Here is a 26,388-nt window from a genome sequence, read left to right as displayed (position 1 = left end):
ATTTGATAAGTTCATGTACAATATTTTTTGTTGTTTGAACTTAAAAGCCAGCCATTCCTCAAAAAAGTTGGGACAAGGTGATGTTTACCATCGTGTAGCTTGCCCTCTTCTTGTAACCAGACCAGTTGTTGAATTTTAAACGGAGGACTGTTCCTTTTTGCCTGATGCATAATTCTAGCACACAGAGATTCATCCGGATTCTCTGAGTTTTGATAGTCTACACTGTAGATGGTGTGATCTTAAAAGTCTTTGCAATTTTACCTTGAGGCACATTTTTGTGAAATTGTTGGAGTTCAACTTTTAAAGGCTGTTTGTCTCAGTTTGTTGGATGAAACTCTGCTTATTTATATCTGAGAGACTCTGCCTCTCTGAAATGCTCCTTTTATACCCAGTCATGTTATTGATCTATAGCTAATATATCCTAATTAGTCATCAGATGCTCCTGCAATTGCTTTTGTTTTGTGCCAGTTTCTTTTCCAGCCTTTTCTTCCAACTTGTTTTGCTGCCTTTACATTAAAAATTAACTATATTTTCCATGAAATGAAACATCTGATATGTTGTTAATGTTGTATGTGGAATAAAATATTAATTTATGAGAACTGTACAGTTTACACAGAATCCCGACCTTTTTGGAATTGGGATTGTAATTTTTGTTTTTTTTTAGTCAGTTTCTGCCCTTCATACTGAAGAGCTGGAATTCACATGAAGACTCATTTCATTTCTGTCACAGCTTTGCTGGTTTTTAACTTGGGAGAAATGGCAGACATACTCTACATCTAGCAAGATGAGACCACCTACCAGAACATTACAGCAGCCGTTTCACGTCCTTGTGGATCTACTTTTGACTTTTTTTTTTTTAAATTTGGAGGGAAAAACTGTTTTTCTCAAACCTGAGATGTGAAATATTTGAGGTAGCAATCTTGAAGCTTAAAGCACACACGTGACAGACTTACAAATTCTGTCTAAAGCTTGCTAATTACATGCTGAGCTGGTTGCTGATGTATAATCCTAAAGGAGAAGTCCAGACAAAACCATGACTACGGCTTTGTGTTCAGTAATAACCAACCTGATTAGCCTTTGCGTTCTCACACACAAACGTCTCATAATTGGTGGCAAATGTTGGAGCGTTGTCGTTGACGTCCAGCACTCGGATGTATACGGGCACACGGCTGATCTGTCGCGGGTTGTCTGGGAAACACAAAGGTGGACTTTACACTCATAATTATTTCTATACACAAGAGTGTGGGTAGCTATTACCTGTGTTTCAAGGCAAAATAATTATATCTATCTATATATATATATATATATATATATAAATTAGGTTAAAAAAAAATACTAATTTGCACAACAACAAATCAGAAAGATTTTTGCTTTGTGGCACTTAAACGTTTCTCTGTTTTTAATCTGATGTTGAGACACTTAATGGGAAAGTTGTTGTTAAATCTCTGCAGGAAGTCAGACATTTTCATGGAGAGAGTAAATAAAAGTGAGGATGTAAAAAAATGAGAAAAGTGCTTAATGAAAAAATAGAATGGAACAAAAGAGCGAATATTGACAAAACAAAAAAGATTTCAAGTGGTTATTTATTAAAACAAGCACAGATTGAGACGTTGCAAAAGCATCAAACTTGTAACTTCAAGAAAAATAAAACAGGCTGAAAAAAGACATTTGCTGAAATACAATGAATTATACCTGTAAACAAAATGCACGTAACTTTCTCCTTTTATTTATTTATTTTTTTTTTAACAGATTTCATACGCTTTGAGTGCCACTCAGGTTTGGAAGACAAACAGCAGCTACCAGCCAACACTTCACTTCAACATTCATAGATTAGTATCACCTCCAAAAATCCAATTTGGCCGACAGAATAAAGAGGACGCGGTGTGTTTGGGAACAGGACTGTCTGCTGTCTGCACTTACTGAACTCTGTGGCGATGACTGAGATGTTGTGCCAGGCGTTCTCCTCTCTGTCCAGCTCCCTGAGGGTGAACAACGACCCGTTGCCTGCATGGATGTTGAACACTCTGTCCATGTCTGTACGGCGATCAATAGTGTACCTGCATGTAACACACAAAGGGATTGACGTCAGAATGTGTGCACGTTGTGGAAAGCTACCATGCTCCCTCGACGAGGTAATAGCAGGGCATGGTCCCTTTTAGAGCTTTTTAGGTATGAACATTGGTGGAAATAGTCACATTTACTGATGAGTCTCAGCTAAGTTTTCTGCAAGTGTGTGGCTTCATCTGGCAAGAGGTGCACGAAGCAAGGCTAGGTCTAGGTAATGATGATAGATGTGTAACTGCTCGCTCACTTTATCTTTTCCTTTTGTTGTTGTTTAGACCACAAAAGAACAGTAGTCACTCTTCAGGAGAGTTTCTGCACAAATGAATTGAACTAAGGGGGTTAATAAACCCCAGTTTACCATCTTTTTTTTTTTTTTTATATTTGGGCATAAAAAATAATTTGGTCCTTCAGATGAGGTAAATTTAACCTCATGAACAGCACATTATATTTTACACTATATCCTTATTTATTTAACAAAACCAGAACCAAAACACAGGAGTAGTATAACTGGAAGTAACAGGTTTTCTTTTTTTTTTTGTATGATTTTATCAATCTCTCACATCATTTGGCCCACTCTATAACATTATTTCAATTGAGTGACGTTTGCAGCATTTGTTTATGTACAGCTCTCTTAAAGTTTCAATATTGAACTTGATCAATTAGCTGTCCTCTAATGACACCTAGTTCAGCATCCATCTTGCATGCTTCCTCTACACTGATCTCACTCCAGTCAGTAAAAGTCACTCCTGTCTTATCTCTTGCCGTTTGTTTCTCTCATTATGTTTCTCACTTCTTCGAATTATGTGTTTTTTGGTGAGTCTGCGACGTTCAAAATAGCTGGTGTGTTGATATCCAGATGCTGACGTGTAATAATGAAGTAAAGTGAAAAGTTGTGATGTGTGGTTTCTCAGTTTCGGGTTGCTGCTGGACAACGACGACTCCAGGAATGTACGTAATAAATGTCACTATGCCTTCAAAAAGAGTCAGAAACCCACATTTCTAATTTTGAAAAAGTAGTGATACTTTTAGGTTTCCTAACAATTTTTTATTTAAGGTTGAAATTTTGATCTTTACTTGAACATTGCGACACACAGATTCTTTTCATTTTCAGTCATTCTGTTGTCTGACAGCTGACTTCAGCAGTCTAGACGGATGGCCTCCCATAAGACTAAAATAATTTGGTCCAGGTCCTGTGGCTGCAGAACAGGCCAGAATCATGAGCCCTCCACCACCGTGCATGACAGTTGGTATGAGTTTGTCCTGATTTGCCTGCTGAGGCCTGTAGAGTCTGAGATGTAGCTCTTGGGGTTTGACAGTTTCTCTGAGCATTGCACAGTCTGACCTCAGGCTAAACTTGTTGGGACATCAACTCCTGGGAAGATTTGCACTTGTTATAAATGTTTTTGATGTGTAAATATTTTTTGTTAGTGGAGAATGTTGGACTCCAAATTGTTAGGAAATGATCATATATTGCTTTCGAGATTGATGGGCAGCAACAGTTCCTTGTCAAAGATCATTTCTGATGTCTTTCCTCCTTGGCATTGTGTTAATACACACATGAATGCTGCAGATCTACAAACCGCCAAAACGTCTGCTTTTTACACATATATCAGTTCCAGTTAAAGAATGACACAGTGTAATGTGTCATATGTTTTTGATCTGAGGTTTTATTTATCTACTTTAACCTAGTAAAGAGAAACAGTCTCTATCTGGTGATCTGTGTGTGAACTAGTACATAGCTTTCTCCTGAAATGATGTCTCAAATACGCCGCCCTGTTGTGATGAAGGCTCTCTTCAACACAAACACACACAAGAGACAACAGGTTATCCAGTCGTGTTGTTTTCTCTGCTTCTAAAACCACTGTGATGCATCAGTGTGATTAATGGAGTAAAGGCATCAGGAGGGCCAGCGTAAGAGGCAGGAGACCCCCCAAGGGGAGACTATGAACCACAGCTCTCAATGCATCGCTGCTTCTCTCTCTTCTTTCCACAGATCTCCCCCTTCCCTCCCGCCTCTCATACATCAACCATCTCGGTGTCTTTATCTAAACAGTCTGCCATTTTTTTCTACTCCTCTATCCCCTCACTGGTGTGACAGTAACTCTAACCTCGTTAAATCTGCGTAGGACGTGGGATTCACTAATTGCTTTTCTAAGATTCACAATAATTCAGCTGGCTGGGTCTAACCCTTCCCCCTGATTAATGACGGAGAGATAACGGCATGGCTCATTGTGACCAGGCACTGAAGTGCTGCTGTAAGCAGGCAGGCAGCTGCCTGGGTGGAAGGACACGCGGGGTCAGGGAAATGTTAGCGATCAGCTGGAAAGGACATGTTTCTTACTTCCTGGAGACATTCTTCAAGAGAAACAGTCAGCGTGCGTCCTTTTCTGCCAGCTCTCTTCACCGATCGATTAACTGTGTTGTGGTCTCTGCATTTCTTTATCACTTTGTTTTCTGTTTTAAGTTACTTCTTGCTTTGTCATGCTATCTAATCCCCCCCAACACACACCTTCATTTTTCTTTGTTTTTGTCTGCACTTTATGACTCGTCTCTTGCTATCCTGCTGTATTTAGTCACTGGGTTCGGCATCTTGTCCAAGGGCACTTTGACGAGTGGACCAGGAAAGCTGGGGTATCATAGACGGCTCTACCTGCTGATCCATTACCAGCCCAGAGAGGGTGCATAACTTCTCCACAAAGTCTGTATATTATGCTCTTATGATTATCACTTAGACAGCTGTGATCCTTCACATTTTGGCCACAGTGTTTTCTTCTTTTCTTGTTGTCACTTTTTGTACCTTTATGAGTTTCTCTGTTTACCCTCATTATTTCTCCTTTTGTTTGGTTTGATACCTGAGTACCTTTTATTGGTTGGAATTGGCTTCTTGTTACTTTGACTTGTGTTATTTGCTTAATATTACAAAGCCTCTTGTCTCTTGGAAAAAATAAAATAAAATCTAAAAAAATAATTCAAAATGTCCTTTGTAGTTTCCTAAATCAAAAGATAAAGCTGTTAACTAGCTTTTGTTAATTAAACGTAAACACAAACAGTTAATTTAAACTGAAATTAAGAGTAAAATGTCCCACACGTTTGGATGACATATTAATTCAACAATGAATCAACTACCCATAATTACTGGTTATTTTGTTGTTGGCCCACAAAACTGTATCAGCACTGATTTTTAAAATGCAAAACAGCTTTAAAATGGAAACTGAGCATATTTAGCCCAGTTAAACCTAATAATTCTTTTAGAAGCTTCCAATCTTATGAGCAGATAGTCGCTTTAGAGCTTTTAGGGTCTTTAAAAACTTCCCAGTCCAGCTGGTCAGTGTTAACTGAAGCTGAAACAATGTGCGACAGCTCCACGACAGCAAACCCTCAACTTTAAATGGGGAAAATGTCCTCTAAACATGAAGAGGCCCAAATATAATTAATGAATGTCCATCATTAGTGGAACAGGGTTACAATGACTGACTGTCTGAGATCTAGTACTACTTCATGAGTATTTGCATGTCTATGCACTGTATATACAGGATGTGGTTGCATGTCAACACACCTGCTTACTTAATGATTTGTATATTCCTACACGTGCTGGTGTCTATGTGTGTCACAGCGAGCTAATAAAGATAACCATCTCAGAGACTTCCTCATGCCAGGCAGCCTCCAGGCTTCCGGGCTCTCCCTCCTCCACGGTACAGCTTTAAATGCCACAGGGAAGCTACCTCCTTGATGATGGGCGATAAAAGAGAATGATATCACATTTGACACCTGCAGTAAAGTGGTGGAACTTCAACCTTGAGAGCTAACTCCCTTAGTGCATCGTAAAAATGAAAAAGTCTGCGACAGAGTCGAGGCGCAGCCTCACACCTCTCAGCCATCATTCCCCTTTATTAGAGCACTTGCATAATTCTGCATCTCCATGAACGAAGTTGAACAAGTGAACTTTTGGCACATTTTAGTACATTTTTGTGTGTTTAACGTAGCGGAACTCTGCCAAGGCCTTATTATTTCATTGTCGAATACAACATAGATCCTTTATGACCCCCAACAACTTTGACCCACATCTCAAATTAAAATTGATAATCAAATAAATAACTTCACCAGTCCTCTTTTATTAACTGAACACTGAAATAATGTAGATATAGTAATCTTAACTCCAAGCTTCATTTAGTAAGTTTTACAGTCTGATTTCTTGTCTTTTTTTTAAGCTCTGGAAAACGACTGATACTCAGTCTTAACTAAAATTTTAAAAAGTAATGTGGACCTTCACCATTAAATCGTATTCTACCTGAAGCTTAAAAGAACTGAAAAAGTTTTGCATTTCTTCACCCTAAAAAAAAAAAAAAAATGGAGGGCCCAAGAAAAAAAAAAAAATGCAGAAACTTGCAAATGAGTGTTGCAGATGTAGCAGCAAAGCTTAAATCTACGTGTTAACAGCATACAGCTTATATACTGTAGGTCCTTATTCAAGACATTTCCTGTGAAATGCTTAATGCAGTTAAACTGCATCACTGAAATTATCTATGGAGGCAGGACAGTTAGGGGTGGCTCATCAAATTGCCTAACTAGCCTCAATCCACTGCAGGAACTTTTTTTCCCATTTACCTGGGATTTAAAAAGAAACACTGCATTTCTTACCTGGTTAAAAAGAACTTTCGCTCACCCCCAAAACTTTCCCTGAAAAAAAGCACCAAGTAGAGAAATGGGACTTTTCAGATTACCCAGAATGTGTGCTGTATATTTTTATGATCGGTGGGTCATAATTCTGTTCTGCACAGTATGTTGAAGCCAGTGTGTGGCTGCAAACACGTTTATTTTACTTCTACAAACTTAACTTGTTTGAAAATTGGAGCTATATAAGGTGGACAGATGACAAGCTTTTTTTTAGTGTATTTGCAGAGGACGAAGAAAGATTTCCAAATGACAGTGTATGGAAGAAAAGTGGACAAGCTGGCAGACCTGAATGTAGCACTCACAGGAAAAAAATGGGAAAAGTGAAATGAAATATTAAAAAATTGAAGAACTACCAACAGTCAAAGTGGGTCCAACTGTCGTACCAAGTGATATCAGCCTGATTTTCCTGAACACTATGGTGCAGTAATAATGCAAACCATAAAGATTGCTAGGAACTCTTTTAACTTTAAAAATTCTGGATATAAAAACCCTACTATTACAAATTATTTTCTTTAATTACATTTGCAATGTTTTTCACTTCTCAGTTATGTCTCTGCATCATATCGACTTGGAATGCATGAGAATAGGCTTGAGGTTTGGCTTTAGATATCCTGCTTGACAATATGATGCAGGCATATGCTGCTATTTTAATTTTTTTTTTATTTTCACTGAAACAAATTCTATAAGGTTTCCTTTAACCAATTTGTGTCAGCACCGGTCTTCCCAAACGGCAGAAAAGTGATGCCACCAGAGTCAGAACAGGCTCATTTATTTGGAGCCTAAATCAAAGTTGTGATGCAACCACTGGGAAATATGGTTTCATTAAATGTCTCAAGCATATTGAGTCTGCCTTCAAACCTGCTACAAGCACAGATAACTGGGAGCTAAAATTTCTACGCTTTTTTTTCCCCCTCAAATGCAAAATGTTCTCTTATGTCTTAAAGAAATAGTAGGCTATAAACAAGCTCAGATATCTGGGCTGGGTTTTAATGCACTGTGCATACAAACTGCCTCTGAATATGGGCTGATGCAAAATGTTATTCTATTAGAATTTTTGCATGTTATTAATTTTATCTATTTGGGCATTTTTAGTTAATTTGTGAACATGAGATGAGCCTTTCCTTAACTATAAGTGCAAATATCTCAACATTGAAAGCAAAGCACTAATTAATGATAATAAGGGGACAGGCTGTGTTTTATATGCATGATGTAGCATTTTATTTGCACAATGTCATCAAAGGTTGCTGTAAAATATATTTTATTTAGTATCTACAGCCGTTCCTGAGCTCCGAACTTGTTCCTAATCATGCTTGGCGTGTTTGCAGACCATTTGTCGAATGCATTTAGTTTCAAGGTTTTGGATATGTTTTTCCTATGAGTGCAGACAATTAGATTGTGTGTGTGTGTGTGTGTTCACGGTGTAGAAAATTTACATTTTAATCATCATCTTGTGATTAAAACCGACTAATGCAAACATAAAGCTCGCTCAAGGGGATTGCTTCTGTTTTTAACTTCCTCATACTTCCTGTGCACTTTTAGGCTCCTTTGTGTTGATTTAAATTTTCACTGTCAACAAAGACGATTGGTCCTCAGTGTGCACAGATGCGGATGAAAGCTTTGGAAAACAGCTGTCAAGAGGAACCTGAATGAACTTTCCGAAAGTTTTCTTTATGAGAGCAGAATGTTTTGCAGAAATGATGTTTATAAAATTAAACCGTTTACTTTCAGGCAAAGAAACGGTTGCCGCTCTGTACCTGACAAGACTGTGTTTGTCGTCAGGATCGGTCGCGCTGACCGAGCCCACGACCGTATTCGTGGCCGCGTCCTCTTTGACCTCCATGATGTAGTTGGCGCGCTGAAACACCGGTGGCTCATCCACATCCTCCACGATAATCTTGATGGTGGCTTCGTCCCTGAAGGGGCCCATGGAGTAGAAGCGAGGGTTGATGTAGACGTTTTCCACCTGAATGAGCAGACTGTACTGGCGCTTCTTCTCAAAGTCCAGAGGCTGCAAAACAGAGAGAGGAGCCATGAAGAAGCTCCCTAAACAAAGGATTTACACATTTCATTGTCTTCCAGAAGTATAACCAAAGCCCCACTATGAGTCATCTTATGTCCATTAATATTTAACTTTAAACTCTCATTTGTATGCCACAGCACGTGCTGCTGTTAGTTTAGGGAAACTAATCCAAGCATCCTGCCACATTTAATTTCAGGTCAGATTGTTTTCTTTTATTCATTAAAGTGACACTGTCTTCCAGATCTTCTAATTAGCACATGTGAGGGGTCTTAGTGTCTTCTTCAAGGACACTAACAAGCCTGCTGATGGACACGCAAATGCTGCTGCATTGAGCTGAACTTCCACTTCTGGTCATTCCAATAACTGCTGCTGAATAATGTGACTGATGTGGCATTTCAGTGGAAAGCCAACATGACAATAACAAGGCCTCCTTAATTTACAAAGACAGGATTTACGTCAGTGTTTTTAAAGCCAGGAAATCTGATTAGTGTTGGCTGTCTAACCACGCATAAAACCAAAACACTCAACTTTTGTTTTCAGTCAACTTCTTAGATGCTTTTTTCAGCTTGATTTCCTGATCCTCGGCGCACTGCAGCTCTGAAACAATCAATCAAAGTCGTGTTTTGAGCTTCGCTGGGTGACATCTGTTTCTTTTTGGTGTTCTTTTTTCCCTTTTTTCTTTTTTAAATGAAGAGATCAGTATGTAAGATTAGTTTTGTGACAGCAGGGTTGTGTTCCATTTCACTTTCAAATGATAAAATATGAAATGAATTGCAAAGAAAACATCTGCTTTTTTAATTTTTCATATTCATAAATATACTAAAGGAAAGATTACAAGAGCTAAACGGAGCCATTATGCCATCCTGCACTATTCAAATGTAGCAACTTTACAAAATTAAAGAAAATTAGCAACAAATACAAACATGAACAGAACACAGTATTAAAAGGTTTTGCACCTCCTTCATTAGAGGCAGCAGGTGGAGCTTGAAGCATAAAATTATAAATCCAAATTAACTGGAGCTTTCAAGTTCATAACAAAATAACACTTCTAAATAAATACAGCACTATGAGCCTTAGAAAAACAAGTTCTCAACTATACTTTATTTCCTTTAACTCCACGATATTTCACCTCAGAGCTGCAGCCAGAATTTACAGAATCTGATTTTGACATAAATAATAAATAGAACTTATTACCAGAAATATAATGATATTTGTTAACAAATAAATCCTATATATAGAAGCAGAGCTGAAATGTTTGTCAATTTCTACTTTTCAAGGAACATCTGACATAAATGCAATTTAAAATTTGAATTTTATCTATTAAAGTGTAACTACACCCCCTACTTTTTGCATAACTCCACCCACTGCCGAATTTGAAAAATGCCTGAAACTGCAGGGGTTGGGGTGTGAGATGTGGGGTGATCAGGAAGCTGAGTGGGCGGGTCGGGATGCACAGGCAGAAATGATTGACAGCCAGCAGCTCAGCTCACTGGCAAGATGCAAAGCAGGATTCACTAAACAGCTATGCCACAGATCGGTCTTTTTCCCGTCCGGGATCTCAGCTACACAAGAACAAGGTGGTCCTGAACCGTATCAGTCTGAGCCATTAGCGCTGTTAGCTGCCTTTCAGCAGCTCCTGCAGCTCTGGAAAGCTATGGAGACTCGAGGCACGTTGTGGCAGCTGCAGGAAGTGCTGCTGCAAGTTGGTGCTGCCACGATTTGAGCTGCTGTCTGTCACCGGATGAGGATCAGCAGGTAAAGAATAAAGTCTGGTGTTACTTTTACATGCCTCAAAAGCACAAATCCGTCCCATTGCAGGAATATTTCATCAGAAACTCTGTGAAAGATGATAGCGAATCTTAAACCATATAAGCCCACATCCCTTCATATGCATTGGTGAGCTGGGCTCTTTAAAATTTTCTCGTGATGTAGATAACCTCTTTTACCCACTTTTTGTTAATCAGTGGGCAGACACAGTCAAAAACTTCCAAAATATGGTACCTGTGATTTATAGTCAGTATAGAAGGATGAATGTTACTCATGGGACAAATGGGACACGTCTCCAACAAAGAGATGGTAAATCATCTCAGTTTGAACATATTTTACTCAGTAAAAACATTGTTGATAGTTCATCTCTAGCAAGTCACCGCCACCCCTCAAAGCTGTTATAAACTTGGAACAAAGAGTAAGGAAATTTGTGTTTTATACATCGTTTTAAAGCCTAATTAGTCACTTTTAAAATGAGGTATAACTCCCAAGGGTCATGCTTCTGTGAAATTTTACCTGTTAGAAAATTTTACATCCTGTGCCAATTCATTAATGCTATTTTAATGGTTTTACAACAGTGTGCTTTCCATCTTGCTGGTCCGAAAAATTTAATAAAAAGAAAATTTGAAGGAAAAAAAATGTTTTTTTTTTTTTCCTTTTCTAAATATTTTGATAAAGCAATGTTTCTTCTGCTTATATGGATGAGTACGTGAGTACTCAATTCTGACCAATCTAAAACTATTAATCCTTTTATTCAACTATTTTGTGCCATTTCATAATTCCTGGGCTCATTGTGCCACTAAAATATCTTCCTTTTAATCTATGCATTATATTTCACTCTAAAATGCCGTTGTAATCCAAAAATCCTCGTAAATTTTGACACAGTCACTATGTGTCAACATGTTTTACTTCAGGCTCATCGTCCTTATTTAATCACCTACAGACAAAGTGATCTGCTAAAAAAGGAGCCTCTTTTCTTTCCCCATAGAGTTTAATTCAAGCAAAACGGTAGTTTATCTTTAAAAATGCTTAATTTTTTCTCTTTGTTCCTTGGCTGGGGCCCATAGGGCCCTACTCTGCTCAATGTGCAGACATCTATGCAGATATCTGCAGGCCAGTCTGAAGCTCTTTAGTTATTTTGCAATTTTCTTTTTGGCAATCTGCTCTGACTTTCACACACTTAACACTAAGCCCTGGAAGCCTCTTCACAGTTTTATGGCTGTGAAACTTCTTGATAAATTTAAGATCTGCTAAAGCATTTCAAGGCTGCATTGTGGCCTGTTTTAAAAATAGCTTCAGCAATGCTCTCAGACCGCTCTCTTTACTTCACCTCAGTGATGAAGAAACTGGAAACAAGTCCTTTTGAAAGCATCATTAATAGAGTAATTCAGGCCATTTGATATATTTTTTTTTATTTATTTGTTTTGGGAATAATCTCTAATCATTATTTTCTGTCTATTTTTTTTTTTTTTTTAAAGCTTTTATTTTTTCTTGTTTTGTAACTTCAGATAGTTCATAAAAATCTAAATCAACAAATTATTTTATGGGCATTTACTTCAGAAGAAATTCAAAGTCCTGTCTCTTTGCCATTGCTGTAGCGAACTTTCATTTGTTTTGTTTGTTCATTTTAAAGAAAGCTGCTTATTTATTCTGTTATGTATGATCTTTTTCATTCTGCATTTGCTCCACTCTTGTGTTGATCCTCTCAATTATGTCCTCTGCATGATGATTATCAGGCTGATTTTTGTGTGCTTTTTTTCTGTTGTTAGGGCTGTACTTTTGCTTCCTTTTCTAAAACTTTTTTTTTTTTTTTTTTGAAGTTGTAGCCAGCAAAGGTATCTCCCTATTGATGGAAATAATTGGGGAGCAGGGCATTTTAATGAGTGTTTGCCCAGTGCTGAGCACGAGCAGCTGGATCAGAGCGAGCTTCCTTGCAGGCTGCCAACTGTACATATAAAAGGATGTCGGGCTCGTGATTGCTGAAAAGAGACATTGAGAGCTTAAAACAAAAAAATCCAGATGGAATGAGCTGTTTTTTCTTTAACCATAATTCATAGCATGTTATGAGTGATTGATTTTTAACTGGTGTTAAGAATGAGGGAGACCACTGGAGGAATATATTACTGTAGAAGACATGTGGAGGCAGTAACGGGATGACAAACCTATTTAATTATTAGGTTGTGAATTAGGGCTTGTTGACTCCCCAAATACATCCACATCACAAACCACATCCACTACTGAACTGCCTCAGCTGCAAAAGGCAATTATGTCATCTTCCACTTAATGATGGCATGATGGAAGAGATCGATAGAAGGCTGCAGAGAGGGTCCTTGATAAGGCAACTGCCAGATACTGTTGAATACATCAAACACACCACAGCTGAATGCCGCGATCCATACTGAGCATCAATATTTCTGCTTTGGTCTCAGCTGAGAGGCAAAACGAATCCCACTCAAAACAAATGTACTGGAAGTGTGAGCAAGAGCACGTTAATATCAAATAACTGTCCGTCTTCGAGCTGCCAGACAGGTCGGGAAAAAAAAGTTTCTTTCACTTGCTTCGTTACTGAGTGCAAGTTTGTACGGTGTTCAGTCTTTTCTGGTTAAAGTGAACCAACGCTGCTGGTGGAGGAAGGTAGCTTTGGTTTCTCAGAGAGGCTTTTTAACAACGAAAGAAAGCACATCTCAAACTAAAACTATGAACACTAAAACTTTATTTTTGTCTACATGAATCTAGCAAAATATTGTGATCCAGTTTAAAAATATCTCACTGATATCTTTTCAAGTTATGTCACTAACAGATGTTTCTCACTGTCTACAGTTGTTTTTTTTATGTAGTTTTGCAAATATTAGACAAATCAATCTGCTTATTTGTGAAAGACATGGTTCCTCTGAATCAGTGGAAGTTAGGATTAAATTACAGCAGATAGCATCAAAATCTGGCAATGTGGCACCTTCCCGTAGGTTTGCATATCGGTTTGGTTGTGGTTTAATGTTATGAAACAGTCATAAAATAACATCTGATTCCCGATTTACTGCTATAGTGACCATTGCTCTTTTCATTCACTCTCTTGCTGCTTGTGTTGTTTATGAACAGGATCTCAAGGTGCAATTCAGGAAGCCTAAGTTTGCATACCTGCTTTCTGATGATGATTTGTGTTGGCTTCCTCACACTTTAGATCTTTACACTCTCTGAGGTGTTTGACAGCTGAGTGTCAAGTGGTTGGGATAAATAGCTCTAATAGCCCTTCCACACTGGCCGGGGACTGACACGCAGAAAAAAAGCTGGTGTGAAGAGTCGGTTCCTAACGGGCACCAAAAAAACTGTGGTTTTCATTGCAAACGTCACCAGTGGAAAATGGTCGAGTTTGCTGTGTTACTTATATTTAACTAAAGAAATGTTACTAAAAAAAATCAGCTATTGCTGGACCAATGCTGGCTGTCAATGTCAACTGTATTGCATGCTGTGTTTTAATTAAATGTAAGAGAGAAAAAAACAAAAAAACAAACAAACAAACCCCCAGAAAAGATGAACACCAGATCAGTAAGTTTCAGAAAGTGAAGAAGGAATATACAACAGTAAAAAGAAATAGGCGAAAGCAAAGCTGGACATGGTGTTGCATTTTTTTCAGCTGCGGGAGCTACACCCAAAGTAGCTGAACAAGCACCGCCTCCCCTGCATGGTCTTCCACAGATGAAGATGGTAGGTTGACTACATACCAACTCCTTGAAAATTAATGTGAGATTGGAAACTAATGTCAGTCAAACATTGGAATAATCCATTAAGAGTAAAACCTGAATGTCACTGCGTTATTTTGTTGCCTGGCAACCACTTTGGTTGATATCCTGTGAACATCCTATTTAATTTAATCGTTTGTCTGAATACATTGTTTATTTGGGGAAACTGTAGGCTGTAAAAAAGCCTGATGACTCAACCATTATTTTCAGGACCAGTGGCGTCCCTAGGCTAAAACATTCGGGGCTAAAGCCACGGATGTTTTTTAATTAGCCCCGGATATAATATTTTATTTATTTATTTTTTATTTATATAATTATTTATTTTTTGATGACATCTTCAAAGTTCAAACAAATCTCATACTGAATGCTTCAATAAAACAGTGTTTTTGGACATGTTTTATTATTACTATTGTCATTATTTATTTATTCTTTTTCATTTTTTTTGTTTTGTAAGCTGCGACTTTGGCTTTGGCACGCAAGTGGTTAACATGCTTCCAGGTTGCACGTAACGTCATTCATGGCGTCAGGCAAGCACCGGGCGCACAGAGGCAGCCAGGCAGGACGATGTCACAGAAAAAAATATCCCAGTTCTTTACCCCAAAGGTTGCAAGCAGTCAAAGAGGTAATGGGAATAGAAATGACTTTGTAAACCTGTGTAATTTCGCGGGGGTGGGGTAACCCTAGCTAGCTAGCTAGCTAGCAGCTAGTTGATATTACATGGGACAAAATGATCTGATATTAGCTTCGGTCTGTAAATACAGAGGACTTTGAGGACTTTGTATGTACCTGAAAGTAGTAAAAGCTTGGGCTTCTTCTAGACTAGGAAAGTAGTTAAAGTTCAAGTTGGGCTATAACGTTGACCATTATATTTATTTTCTTTTTCATGCATGGTAGCAGCTACTGTAGCTGGCAGACAGGAATCCTGCACAGCCTGCCTCCTTTACTGTAGCTGTTTAATGTTTAATTGATTAAGATCCCCATTAGCTTTTGCAAAGCAGCTGCTGTTCTTCCTGGGGTCTTGTCTTCAGATTTTCAGAAGTGACAATATATAAAATTCGCACCAAACACATCTTAATACATACAGTAAATGAGCAGAAACTCATACAGAGCATACAACACATACAAAATATAATTATGATACTAAATCGTTCATACCATAACAGACAACACAAGCACTTTAAAGCAACATTAAAAGAAAAAAAAAAAAGTAAATATACAACTGAATAAATGTCACTCAAAGATGCCATGACCCAACAGCAAGCCTGTACATATATATATATATATATATATATATATATATATATATATATATATATATATATATATATATAAATGTATAAATGTATAACTGTTAATTAGTATTTTTATTAATGAAAATTATTGTCCTTCACCCTGAGAGTCAAAGTTAAGTGCTAAATAACACTAACTTGTGCTAAATGGAAAACCAATGTGTTGTTACCTAGCTAATGTTAGTACATTGGTGCAAACTAATTTCAAAACAGGTCATTCATTTGATGATCTGTGGTTATGGGATTGCATTGTTTTCAGCTTATTAATTTAACACACTTTTTCTCAGATGATGATGATCAAGATGGCGCTGCTGCTGTTTCTTCTTCAAATGCTGCTGCCATCATACAGAGAAGTGCAAGGGATATTGAAGGTAGTTAGCTTGTTTCTGAAAATGACTGAGATTAATTATAGTTCCTAATTACTTCTCAAAAAAAGTCATGGTGTTAGTAACAGAGTTAGAACTTAATATAAAAAAAGGATTGCTTGGAAAAGTAATAATTATGTTATTTTTTTAATATTCACTTTGGCATACCTTTAAGTTAATCTCTATGTTGAATTGTTGATAAAAGTGAATATCAGATCTGACTAATAAATGATATGGAAACTTAACTGGGTAAATTTCTAACAGAAAAATTATGGACCCTAATAACTGATACGAATATACAATATATACGAACGAATAATGGATGTCGTGGGTCCGTCTTCTCCTCAGGCCTATGTGGTATTTTTGGTTTCCAGCCAACAGGAAGAAACATGGTTTCTAATGAACATTTCTCATGTTCTCATGTTATGTTAAAGAATATGTAAATAGATAATATATGAGTATGTAAAGAGCATTAAATGTACAAAGTAAAACAATGTAAATACTGTACATGACAATATGCCTGGTTTATTAAACATCTCGGTGTTTTCTGTTGCTGAATAGTTGCTGTTGGTATGTTCAACTTGATGAATGGGGCATTTTTGTGCCTGGGCCATTGAGGGAATTTTGTGAAATTGCTAGCCTATTTTGTATTAACTGGTAACAATGAAATACCTTAATCAATTGAATCCAGATAAACAGATACCTGTAGGGTATGTGGAGCATGTCTCTACATCGGAAAATTTCAGACCACGCTTCGCACGCTCATCTGATTTTCTCTTCTGGGCTAAGCCCCAGATGTGTCAAAATCCTGGAGACGCCCCTGTTCAGGACCAATTCTTCATGATCTTCACGTTTATGTCTGTGGTGTAAAGTCCACCCACTTTGGCTCTGGATGAACTGGTGTGAACATGGGCTGGTTCACCAGAAAGCACCAAGGTTCTGAGGTTTGAGAACAGAGCTGGAGCCATGCACTGAAACTGTGGTTCTTGATCAGAAAAGGGTGAAATTCTCCTTCTGGGTTGGATAATGGAGGAGGTTAAGTATATCAGAATCTTACTCGCTAGAGATGAGAGTGTGGAGCTGAAGCAAATGTCAACACTCTTGACTTACTGGTCTTTCCAACCCTTGCCTATGGTCAAAAGACTTTGGTAGTGACTTTGGTTCTTTATCCCTTCAAGAGATGGCTGGGCTCAGCCTGAGAATGGGTGAGTATCTCACACATCTAGAGGAAGCTTGCTCCTCTGGTGGTTCAGGCATCTGATTAGGATGCCTCCTGGTCGCCACCCCTTGGCAGTTATTTGGAGACGTCCTAGTAAGAGGACACCCCATGGCAGAGGACAGGGGTGTCTATGTCTTCCTCCTGAACCTATTGCCTCTAAGACCCGATTTTGGAAAAGCTATTCCACATAATATAAATAATAAATAAATACTTTTATTATTATTTTATTATTAAGATTTGCACTCCTCAAATCAGAAATATAAATCTTTTCAATAGTTATGTGACAAAGTTTACTTGCAGCACACATCTGTGGAGTTCGGTTTTAATATTTGAACGTTGCTGAGAAAGCGACAGCATGCAAATTAGTTGGAGCTGTAGTTAACGAGAGAGTGTGTGAAGCATAGATTTAAAATATTATGTCTATTTTTCTTTTATTTTGCACTCAGTGGTTTTGAACAGATACTCAAATTAGTATTTTTTTTCTTAAAAGTTTGAGAACTTAAACTGAATTGAGTCATCCGAAGCTTCTAACTTTCCGTCTGTAGTCTAGCGAGAGACATGTATAATCTGGCATTTTAGTCTCTGTTGCATCATCCTTTCAGTTTACTGTACTGGGAAGACATCTTATGAAACTTTCAATAAGCAGCCACAGCTTGTTCTTGAGAAATAACAAAACATTATGTGGTCTTTTTCTTTTCTCTCTCTTTTTTAAACTTTTTTTTCTTCTTTAAATGTTCCACAGTAATGGAAGAAGAAACTGAACTGAGCTGCTGGCTGCAGTTAATGCTTGTAAACTGTAGAGAAATACTCAATAAAGTACTTATTAAAACAGCACAACCTTTGCCTGTGCTCAGCTGCTCTGTAAACAGAAACAGAGTTGTTTAGGTGTTATTGCTGCAGTAATAGACCACACTTGCGGTTAACACTAGAAACTCCTGTTAAAATAAACAAGGACTGAAATCTTGAGGATCACAAGTTTAATATCTCATCTGTGTTTGCTTTTCAGTGCTGAGGTCCTTTTAGGAAGATATTTACACAATGTCTACACAGTGAAAGCTGCATGTTGGCAGAGCAGCAGCAACACTCCTTTTCTTGTGTACACAAGATGCGTTCAGGCACAGTATTAAACACAACAGTGAAGCTGAAGTGGTTATTCTGCCTGTGTGGCTGGAAAATGGAAACTTATTTGCTCTGTCAGATGCTCTGAGCCACGTTTCTTCTGTTGAAAAAGCTTTCATTGTAAATAAAGATGAGCAATAACTGATTCTTATACAAAAAATAAAAAATAAATAAAATGCAATAGATGGTGGTGTTTCATGTTTTTTTTTCTTCATCCTGGCTGTGTCTGCAGGGTTTCCCCTGAGGAGGCCTGAGGCCCCAAAATACCTAGATTAATCAGAAGGTGGGGACATCCTGACAAACAAAACTCAGGGGGAAGGAAAATAAAAACAAAACGATGATTTTGATTTTGAAGATTGCTGCTAAAAATAAGCAGTCGCAATCTAATAACCACATCAGCATATTTTTAATTTAAGCATTAAGTGAGTAAATCTCACTGTAAAAACAGGAAAAACTGCACACGTTATATGGGAGTCACTCACTCCCACAAAGGAAATTGAACAGAAAGTGTCTAACCTTCCTCAGTAAAATGACGCCTTCCTGTGTGCTCCTGTTGGTGGTGATGTCAAACATCCCTGGGCCATCGCTCCCGATGATCCTGTAGTCCATCTGTGCATTCTGGCCGATGTCGGCATCCATGGCCCGGATGACTCCCACCGCAGACCCCAGCTCGTTGGACTCAGGCACTCTGAACTCATACAGAGCTGAAGACAAAGAAATAATGCTTTGGGATTCAGTGCTACCATGAACAGAAGAACTGGTCAGCCAGGACAAGACTGTCAAGATTTTTAAGGAGAAGCGGGGGAAAAAAAGAAAAGAAAGAAAAGGGTTTGGGTGTGAGAGTGTCAGATTGTGTGTGCAGGGCCAAGACAGCCGAGGTCACATCCTTGGTGTATCTTTTCATGTGCAGCTTTCATTTTATCTCACAAAAATAAACTCATTCAACTGGCGAAACAGTCCTCCTCTTAACCTCTTCTACTCCAGAAAGATGAAAACACGGGCCAATAAAGAAACAACTCCACCCATGGCAGCCAATGACCAAAAAATTTCTTATGGCCTTGTTCGTGTAAAAAGCAGCAGCATAAGTGGGTGAATCAAAGTGCAAGAGCACAAACTAAACAGGTCACAAAGAGGATGAGTCAGAGCCAATCAGAGCAAGGGGGAAGGAGGGTGTGTGTGTGTGTGTATGCAAAGGAGTCTTAGATTTAATGCCGCCACATTTGTAGATCAGCTGTGAAGCATCTCATATGCGGTAAAACATATTTAATTTCCAAATCACACATTTGGCTTTTCACACAAGTTGCAACAGCCATATTGACTCACCACTTCAAGTTTAGGATGTAACATAAATTCTAGGCCAATTTGCTCAACATAAATTAATAGCCTCTTCCTGGTCTTTTTTCTTACTTTGTGAGATGATTTCCTGGTTTGAGGGGGGTGAATTGATGGCCGCCTGACGGCGGCGGCTGCATCTCTTATGCTTAAATAAATAGCTGGACCGCAGGAGGGAGCGGGTGTGATATACACACAGCCTGCGGAGACAAACAGCACTGACACACTAATAAAACATGCTGACAGTGTTTTGGCAACGCCTGAGTCGGCAGGTCTGTGTGACGCTGACACTTGCCTCCAAACACACACAGATCCTCACACACTGAAAGGGGTGCACCACAAGAAGGTTTCCCTTAGGCTAACAGGTATTTAGCATTGGGTGGAGAAGAAGAGGCATCACTCCGGCAGACAACAATGATATCGCTTCCTGACACTCTACCTCCTCTGGGTGTCCTATTACAATATCTCTTCCTCTTTCTCCCTTTTTCAGTCCACCCTCCCTTCCCCAAACCCTCACCTCTATCACAAGCTGTCTTTCTGTCCTCACCCATCCCTTTTTCTTCCTCTATCTTCCCCTCCTGTCACCTCCTCCATCCCTGTCGTATCCATCTCCCTCCCTCCTCTCACTGTTCATTCACTGATGGAGGAGCTGAGATGACAGCATCTGCCACCCCCACTGCCCAAGCTGGTGAGAGTGATAAATGGGAGATGGTGGTGGTAGTGGTGGGAATCACTGCGGCCACGTGTTTGCTTTGCATGGCCGTGCTGTACAGTTGGCGCGCGCTGTTACCGAGGGGAAACGCGACGACAACAGTAATCTGTCAATCCAATCTGGCTGCCTTCGCCGTTCACCAGATGCACAACAAGAAAAGAAAGGGAGAGTGTGTGAGACTGAAAAAGAGGAGGCATGGAGTAAAAACAAAGATCGATGACTTAAAGAGAAATGCACCAAGGACAATCCAAGCGCTAAATTGAATACAGTAGTTTTATGGAGTAAAAGGCAGCAGAGAAAGACTTAATAGCGGGAGATAGACAAAGAGAGAAGAAGAGCAGGAGAGATAAAACCCAGAGAATGTTCTCTCTTCATTTAATAGGGATTACAGGGCTGATCTGATGCACTTTGCTGGACCCTTCGCTCTGTCATATGGCTCTATATTTAATTATTCGCTGCCTTTAAGAGGTCCGCCTTAGTCGCACAAAACCCAGAACTCCCTGCAATAATCCAAATTCATTTTGAAACTGACACCAGATGGGGGCTGCCTGCCTGGCACCAGCTCACATTGACAAGTGGTTTTTATGAGCGGAGGACTGGTCACTCTGTGTGCGTGTATATGTGAGTCCAGAAGGGCTGTACTCACTCTTGGTGAAGCGTGGCGGGTTGTCGTTGACATCGGAGAGGATGATGCTGACTGTTGTGGTTCCTGAGAGTCCTCCCATCTGTCCTGCCATGTCTTTAGCTTGGATCACAACCTGGTAGTTCTCTTTGACTTCCCTGTCCATGCCAGGCAGGGCTGTCTTGATCAGGCCTGAGGAGAAAAAAAAGGAATCAAGTTTATTTGGACAGAGAGCAGCAATGTGTAGATTTATAGAATCGGTTTTCTGTTTTATCACATTAAAAAATGGGAGTGCGCAGTAAGCAGTTTGGGAACAATTGCAAAATCTGCAATATGCATCTGCCATTCTACACCACATATTATATCCCATAATGCAATGTGCCCAATGTGCAAATTCTTTAAAATTTCTTCTCCGAGAATTAAACAAGATTAAAGTAACTGCTATTATTTATTGACCCATTTCCAAATATAAAACTATTAAAAAATGCCACAGTGTGCTACAAGGTGAACCACTTATATACACTACATGCTGTGACAAAGTATCTATATGCCTAGTATGTACGTAGAAGGTGGTTTCAAAAACAAGCCATTCTCTCAATAGTGTTGTCAAAAAATACAGACTTTCTATGGATTTCCACAGACACTGATTTCTTCTGCAAAACTGTTCTATTTCCTGTCCATTTCAAAATGTTCACTATAGTAAAAGATTTTAAAAACAAAAAATCGTAATTCTGCTGGTTTGCATACCATTGTGAAATATTATTGTGCTAATCACAGTTACACACTGGATCTCACTGCACATTTATCTTATAAATCCAACCACCATTTGAAAGTCTTTTCAAAAGTGGGGACATTTTTCATGTCCATATCCCCTTCAAATTCAAAAGTTATAGTTTGTAAGAATGTCAGAATTCAGTTGTGTAAATGCATGTTGCAGAAGTACCTGCAGGTATTAAATATCCAAACTTTCAGCTGTGGATTACTAACATTGGCAAACTTTCCAGTGTATACTATTGACTCATTTTGAGAATGCTAACCACAAAGGGAGTTTGTCAGTTTATGACCAACTGGAGGTGCTGGATTTGGTAATCCTACATCTACAGCAAACCGGTGTAAAATTGCAGGTTAAAAATAATGCAGGTTTTTGCAATGATGTGCGATTTTCAATCAATCCACTGATGCTGTAAGTTCTATCTCTGATTAGGTGTATAGCCCTCTAACCTCCACAGTGTGATGATTGCTCTTCATAAAATTAATCCACTGTATGGAACATGCAAAGAAAACACATTTCTGAGATGTAAGCACAACTAGCTAGCCGGTGATCAGATACACAGCTAGTTTGCATGGTTGGCTTCGAGGCAAGGATAATGTAAACTGGCTTATTTGTCTCATTACAGTGTTGGTGTTTTGCTCAGCTTGAATACATAAGAACTGACTTAAAAATCCTAAATTAAAAGTAAACTGATGAATGATTGTTATAGTTTAATAGCTCTCAGAGTATTTACTTGTTTGAAATGTTTCTATTCTAACATCCATGGCAGGTAACTATTGGAATTAGTTGTGCTTACAGGGGGGCTTCTATCCTATATTTTTTTGGTACTACCTTAGCCATGTGTTCCCAGTAGACTCAGCATAGGTCTGTGTTTTTCTGCACTCCGGACTTGGTAAGTCACTGTGGATGATAGTGTCTGCTGAATAAGTGCAATGTAATAATATCACACACAGCAAAGCTATTACAGTTCTTGTATGAAGTATACCTAAAAATAAGCATCAGAATGAGCTGAATTGTATTATTAATATAATATTTTTGGACAAATGCTTTTATAGGCTGGGTAGTTAAACCACCAGGAATATTTTATTATTTGAAGGTTGTCACTTGGGCTCCATATGTACAGCACTGTGAAGCTCGGCCACCAGGCGTACATTTTAGGGCCGGTATTCTTGTGATTTAGTCAGCTAAGGAAGTAAAAGGCCTGCGTTCCAAAACCACAGCTATTCAAAGTGTAGCATTTGCCTCCAAATGCAACCATTTATTTTCTCTTTGGTATTAAGACTCTGTTAATGTTCAGGCGTTTCAAGTGTTGTGCAGTTTCTTACTTCATCTTGACACGTTAGATCTCTAGTTTGGAGTCAGGACAGGACAGAGTGAAGCAGTAATTGGCAGCATGTTCAAAAGGTGTGCTTCATCTCCCATCAACCTGCTCTCAAATCCTGTCTGCTAATACATGTTTTAATTTGAGGCATCACAGTAGAGAAGCAGGTGGGAGTAGATGCGCAGACACACAGAGTAAATAAATTTCACCCTAAATAAAATGCTTTGACAAACTTCAGCACGCTCCGACTCAAATAGATGATTCACTGCATATCAAACAATGAGGAAGAAGGAGAGGCTGACGTGATGCATCACTCAGGCTCAGATCTGACTGGCCTATGCTGCTTAAAACGCCATTCCTCCTTCCATACATAAAATGAAATGAAACCTCCCATTCCCCATATCCTAACAACGTGCAATTTATCTTGAAGGTAGAACACTGTTAAAAAAAAAAAAAAAAACAGCGATCATTCAGGTTGTGTTGCAGCCAAGAAAACAAATGTATAGCAGCTTCTGAAGACTGAACACTCCCTGTGTCTACCTTTGTTATTGCTTAATGACTACAATCCACACACAAGAGGAGGAGAGGAGAAACAAATCCTGCTTATAATGTAATGTCCAGGCATGTCTTTGTGTAAGAGGGGATGTCAGCTTACATACCACATGTGGGATAAACCATATTACTGTTAATCCCCCCACTAATCTGCAAATGGCTTTTTTTCTGCTTTTGTTTAAGCAAAAAAAGACTCAAGCGGGATGTGTTCCAAAGCCCACATTAATGATTAAAAGTAGATTTTTAAGGTTGCCACTCTCTCCACTACAAATCCCCCTCCACCCATCAGCTGATGAGTAGGTAGGCGTGTTTTTGTTTGTGGAAGGAAAATTTAGAGCATTCCAGGAGTTATCTTATGGTGAATAGTTTTAATTTGCTTTCCTGGTAAACCAGTTCTCCCTCAGCTAAACACATTCATTTTTGTTTTGTGATGTTTCCCACAATGGTCACCTCCAGACGGAGAGTGGTTCCGTTAAGCTGTGGGTCACATACGAAGGGGGCTGGTGCAAACGCTTAGCATGCATGTGGGGAGCTGTGCACGTTAGTTAAAAACCTGCATCCGTTATGCCTGTTGTGTATGTATTAGCTCATATTAAAATAGTAAGATATTGAGCTTGGAAATGCGTGTTCACAAATGATTCCAGGGTTTGGAATGAGTCTTCAACTTTTTCAGAAATCCAAGTTTGTGCATGTGTAGGTGAGAATCCTTTTTGAAAAGCTGTAAAAAAGAAATCTGATATGTTTCTGTTGACTGGTTTGAAGACGGTAGAGTTGCTAAAAGGTGGCAGCATAGACTGTTACCAGTAGCTTTATTTCAGTAGAAGAAGTAGTTGTTTTTAACCCAAAACTTGAGGAGGAAAAACACAATAACTGCAATGGATAGCCACAAAAGAGAGAGTACTTCATACCTGAAGTATTCTGTCTGGGAAGATGCTGGTGTATAGTTTCATTCTTTTCCAAATGCAGACACAAATTATAAATTTGTTCCAATTCCCCAAAATGAGTATCCTCCAAAGTTTTTTATCAATTTTCCATCCTTAATTCACATTTAGTTATTCTTGTCTACTACATGCATCAAAAATGGCAACAGAAGTCTAGCTATTTTGATGTTTTTGATTTTGATTTTTATACCTAAAACTGGTTGTACTGGGACAACAGAACCCCAAATCGAACCATCCAATCACAAAGCAGATATAAATATATTTTTTTGCGAGTGAGAGTGAATTAAAAAAAAAACAAACAAAAAAAAACTTGTTGGGCTCCCAAAAAGCTGATTTTATGCAGACGAAACATTAAATGATAACAACTTTAGCAAAAACACTTAAATTTATCTCCATGTGAACACACACATGGGTAATTTTGTTACTAATTGCTCGCATTTGTCTTTTGACATACATATCGTGCCTTCTAGTGTTCAACAAAAGAAAATAGAACTTTGTTTGGATGGATGAAAACCTTAATGTAGCATTGAAGTAAAGGGAAAGGGCAGTTTTAGCATTTCTTTGTCCAGTTTTTTGGGCTTTATGCAGGAAATTATGACAACAGGCTGATGATACAAAAAGAAGAGGTTTGTCTGCCTTAAGTTAAAAATAAAAAGACCTCTGCATGAGTCCATATGTTACACAGCTTCCCATTATTTAACTTTTGGCTACTACGAGTCAGTACCTAATGTGTTCAAAACATTTTAATCACTGGCAAACAGGCTATTCTTTATCATAATTTAATCATGATATCATTTGATTTGAGATCGAGTTGCCACCATTTAATCACTTTGACATATAAGACGTATAAAGACAACACAATAACACACAGTATGTTTATTATACCTTCATATTTCTATGTATTTTATCAAATCTATTTATGATTAACATTTCTTCAGTTTTGTTTGAATTGTGTAAAACCTTATTTTTATTGTCTTACTTTCAGTGTTTATGGGAAAACTTAACTTTCAGCGACAAACTCACTTTGAACGGGCTCATGTGCATGCTGGTCTACGGAGGCCACACACAGAGAGGATAATTTAGTATCTTTTCTTTTTTCCTGTCACTCATTTCCTCTTGTGTTAGGGCTAAATTTAGGTTAAAAAAAAAAGCTGACTCTACAAAGATGCCTTTGCCCTTTGATTATGCAGGATTGATCAGATGAACGCTTTTGAAGTATCAGACACATTTCAGCAATAAATTTCAGCCATGTCGGAAAAATGAAGATGTCTAAACATTTCAGAATGCCCTCACATCATGTCTTTTTTTTTTGCAATTTAATTTTGAACATAAGATGTTCTACAAGATAAACTTTTGGTTTCTCTTGGACCCATGTTTGAATAATTAGTATGCATCAGTGTCCCACTTCTTTTAGGACCAGACTACACACATATGGAGATTTTTCATTGCCTTTATTCCAGGAAAAATAATGTGGAGGCAGGTAGTCTAAGTAAACATGTCTAATTATATCATGTGAGCCCACACTGACCGGTTTCTGGGTCCACAGAAAAGTACGGCTGGCCCTCCAGAATGCTGTACACCACCTTGGCGCTGTTCCCGTACGTGGCGTCGTCAGCGTCTGTGGCCGTCACCTGAATGACTGAGGTGCCTGGGGGAAGGAGATTCATGACAATGATTTAGATCAACTCCTCAATACTGCTGAAAAATTGCCTGCTGGATAATTGGTTAAGCTGATGCACCTTCAGATGAGGTGTCGGATCCTCTTCTAATCATGCTTGTGCAGAATGTGACTGATCATTTCTGTCCCTTTGCGTTACCCAAAGCAATCTTTACTTCACTGCCACTTATATCCTCACACATGATTAATTGTCACAGGTAATCG

The 26,388-nt window shown here is 38.6% G+C and overlaps 1 protein-coding gene and 1 long non-coding RNA gene across 2 annotated transcripts in view; both read right to left on the bottom strand.

The window, feature by feature from the left end:
- cdh6 (cadherin 6) overlaps positions 1-26,388 on the bottom strand; it is a 71,787-nt gene that overhangs the window by 8,644 nt on the left and 36,755 nt on the right. The window contains exons 4-9 of the mRNA XM_041967613.1: positions 26,035-26,154; positions 20,945-21,112; positions 18,771-18,958; positions 8,493-8,746; positions 1,921-2,057; positions 1,067-1,188 (exon numbers count right to left, since the gene is read on the bottom strand). Of these exons, the coding sequence (XP_041823547.1) occupies positions 1,067-1,188; positions 1,921-2,057; positions 8,493-8,746; positions 18,771-18,958; positions 20,945-21,112; positions 26,035-26,154 (989 nt within the window). The remainder of the gene's footprint in view (positions 1-1,066; positions 1,189-1,920; positions 2,058-8,492; positions 8,747-18,770; positions 18,959-20,944; positions 21,113-26,034; positions 26,155-26,388) is intronic.
- LOC121628545 lies at positions 13,703-15,043 on the bottom strand. The gene is made up of 3 exons (XR_006008193.1): positions 14,476-15,043; positions 14,430-14,435; positions 13,703-13,714 (listed from the first exon to the last, which is right to left on the bottom strand). It is a non-coding gene; the product is annotated as an uncharacterized LOC121628545 (long non-coding RNA).

This window comes from Melanotaenia boesemani, chromosome 18 (genome assembly GCF_017639745.1).
Source record: "Melanotaenia boesemani isolate fMelBoe1 chromosome 18, fMelBoe1.pri, whole genome shotgun sequence".
Classification (NCBI taxonomy): Eukaryota; Metazoa; Chordata; class Actinopteri; order Atheriniformes; family Melanotaeniidae; genus Melanotaenia; species Melanotaenia boesemani.
Note: the sequence above shows the minus strand (reverse complement) of the source record. Positions and strands in the feature narration are given on the sequence as shown.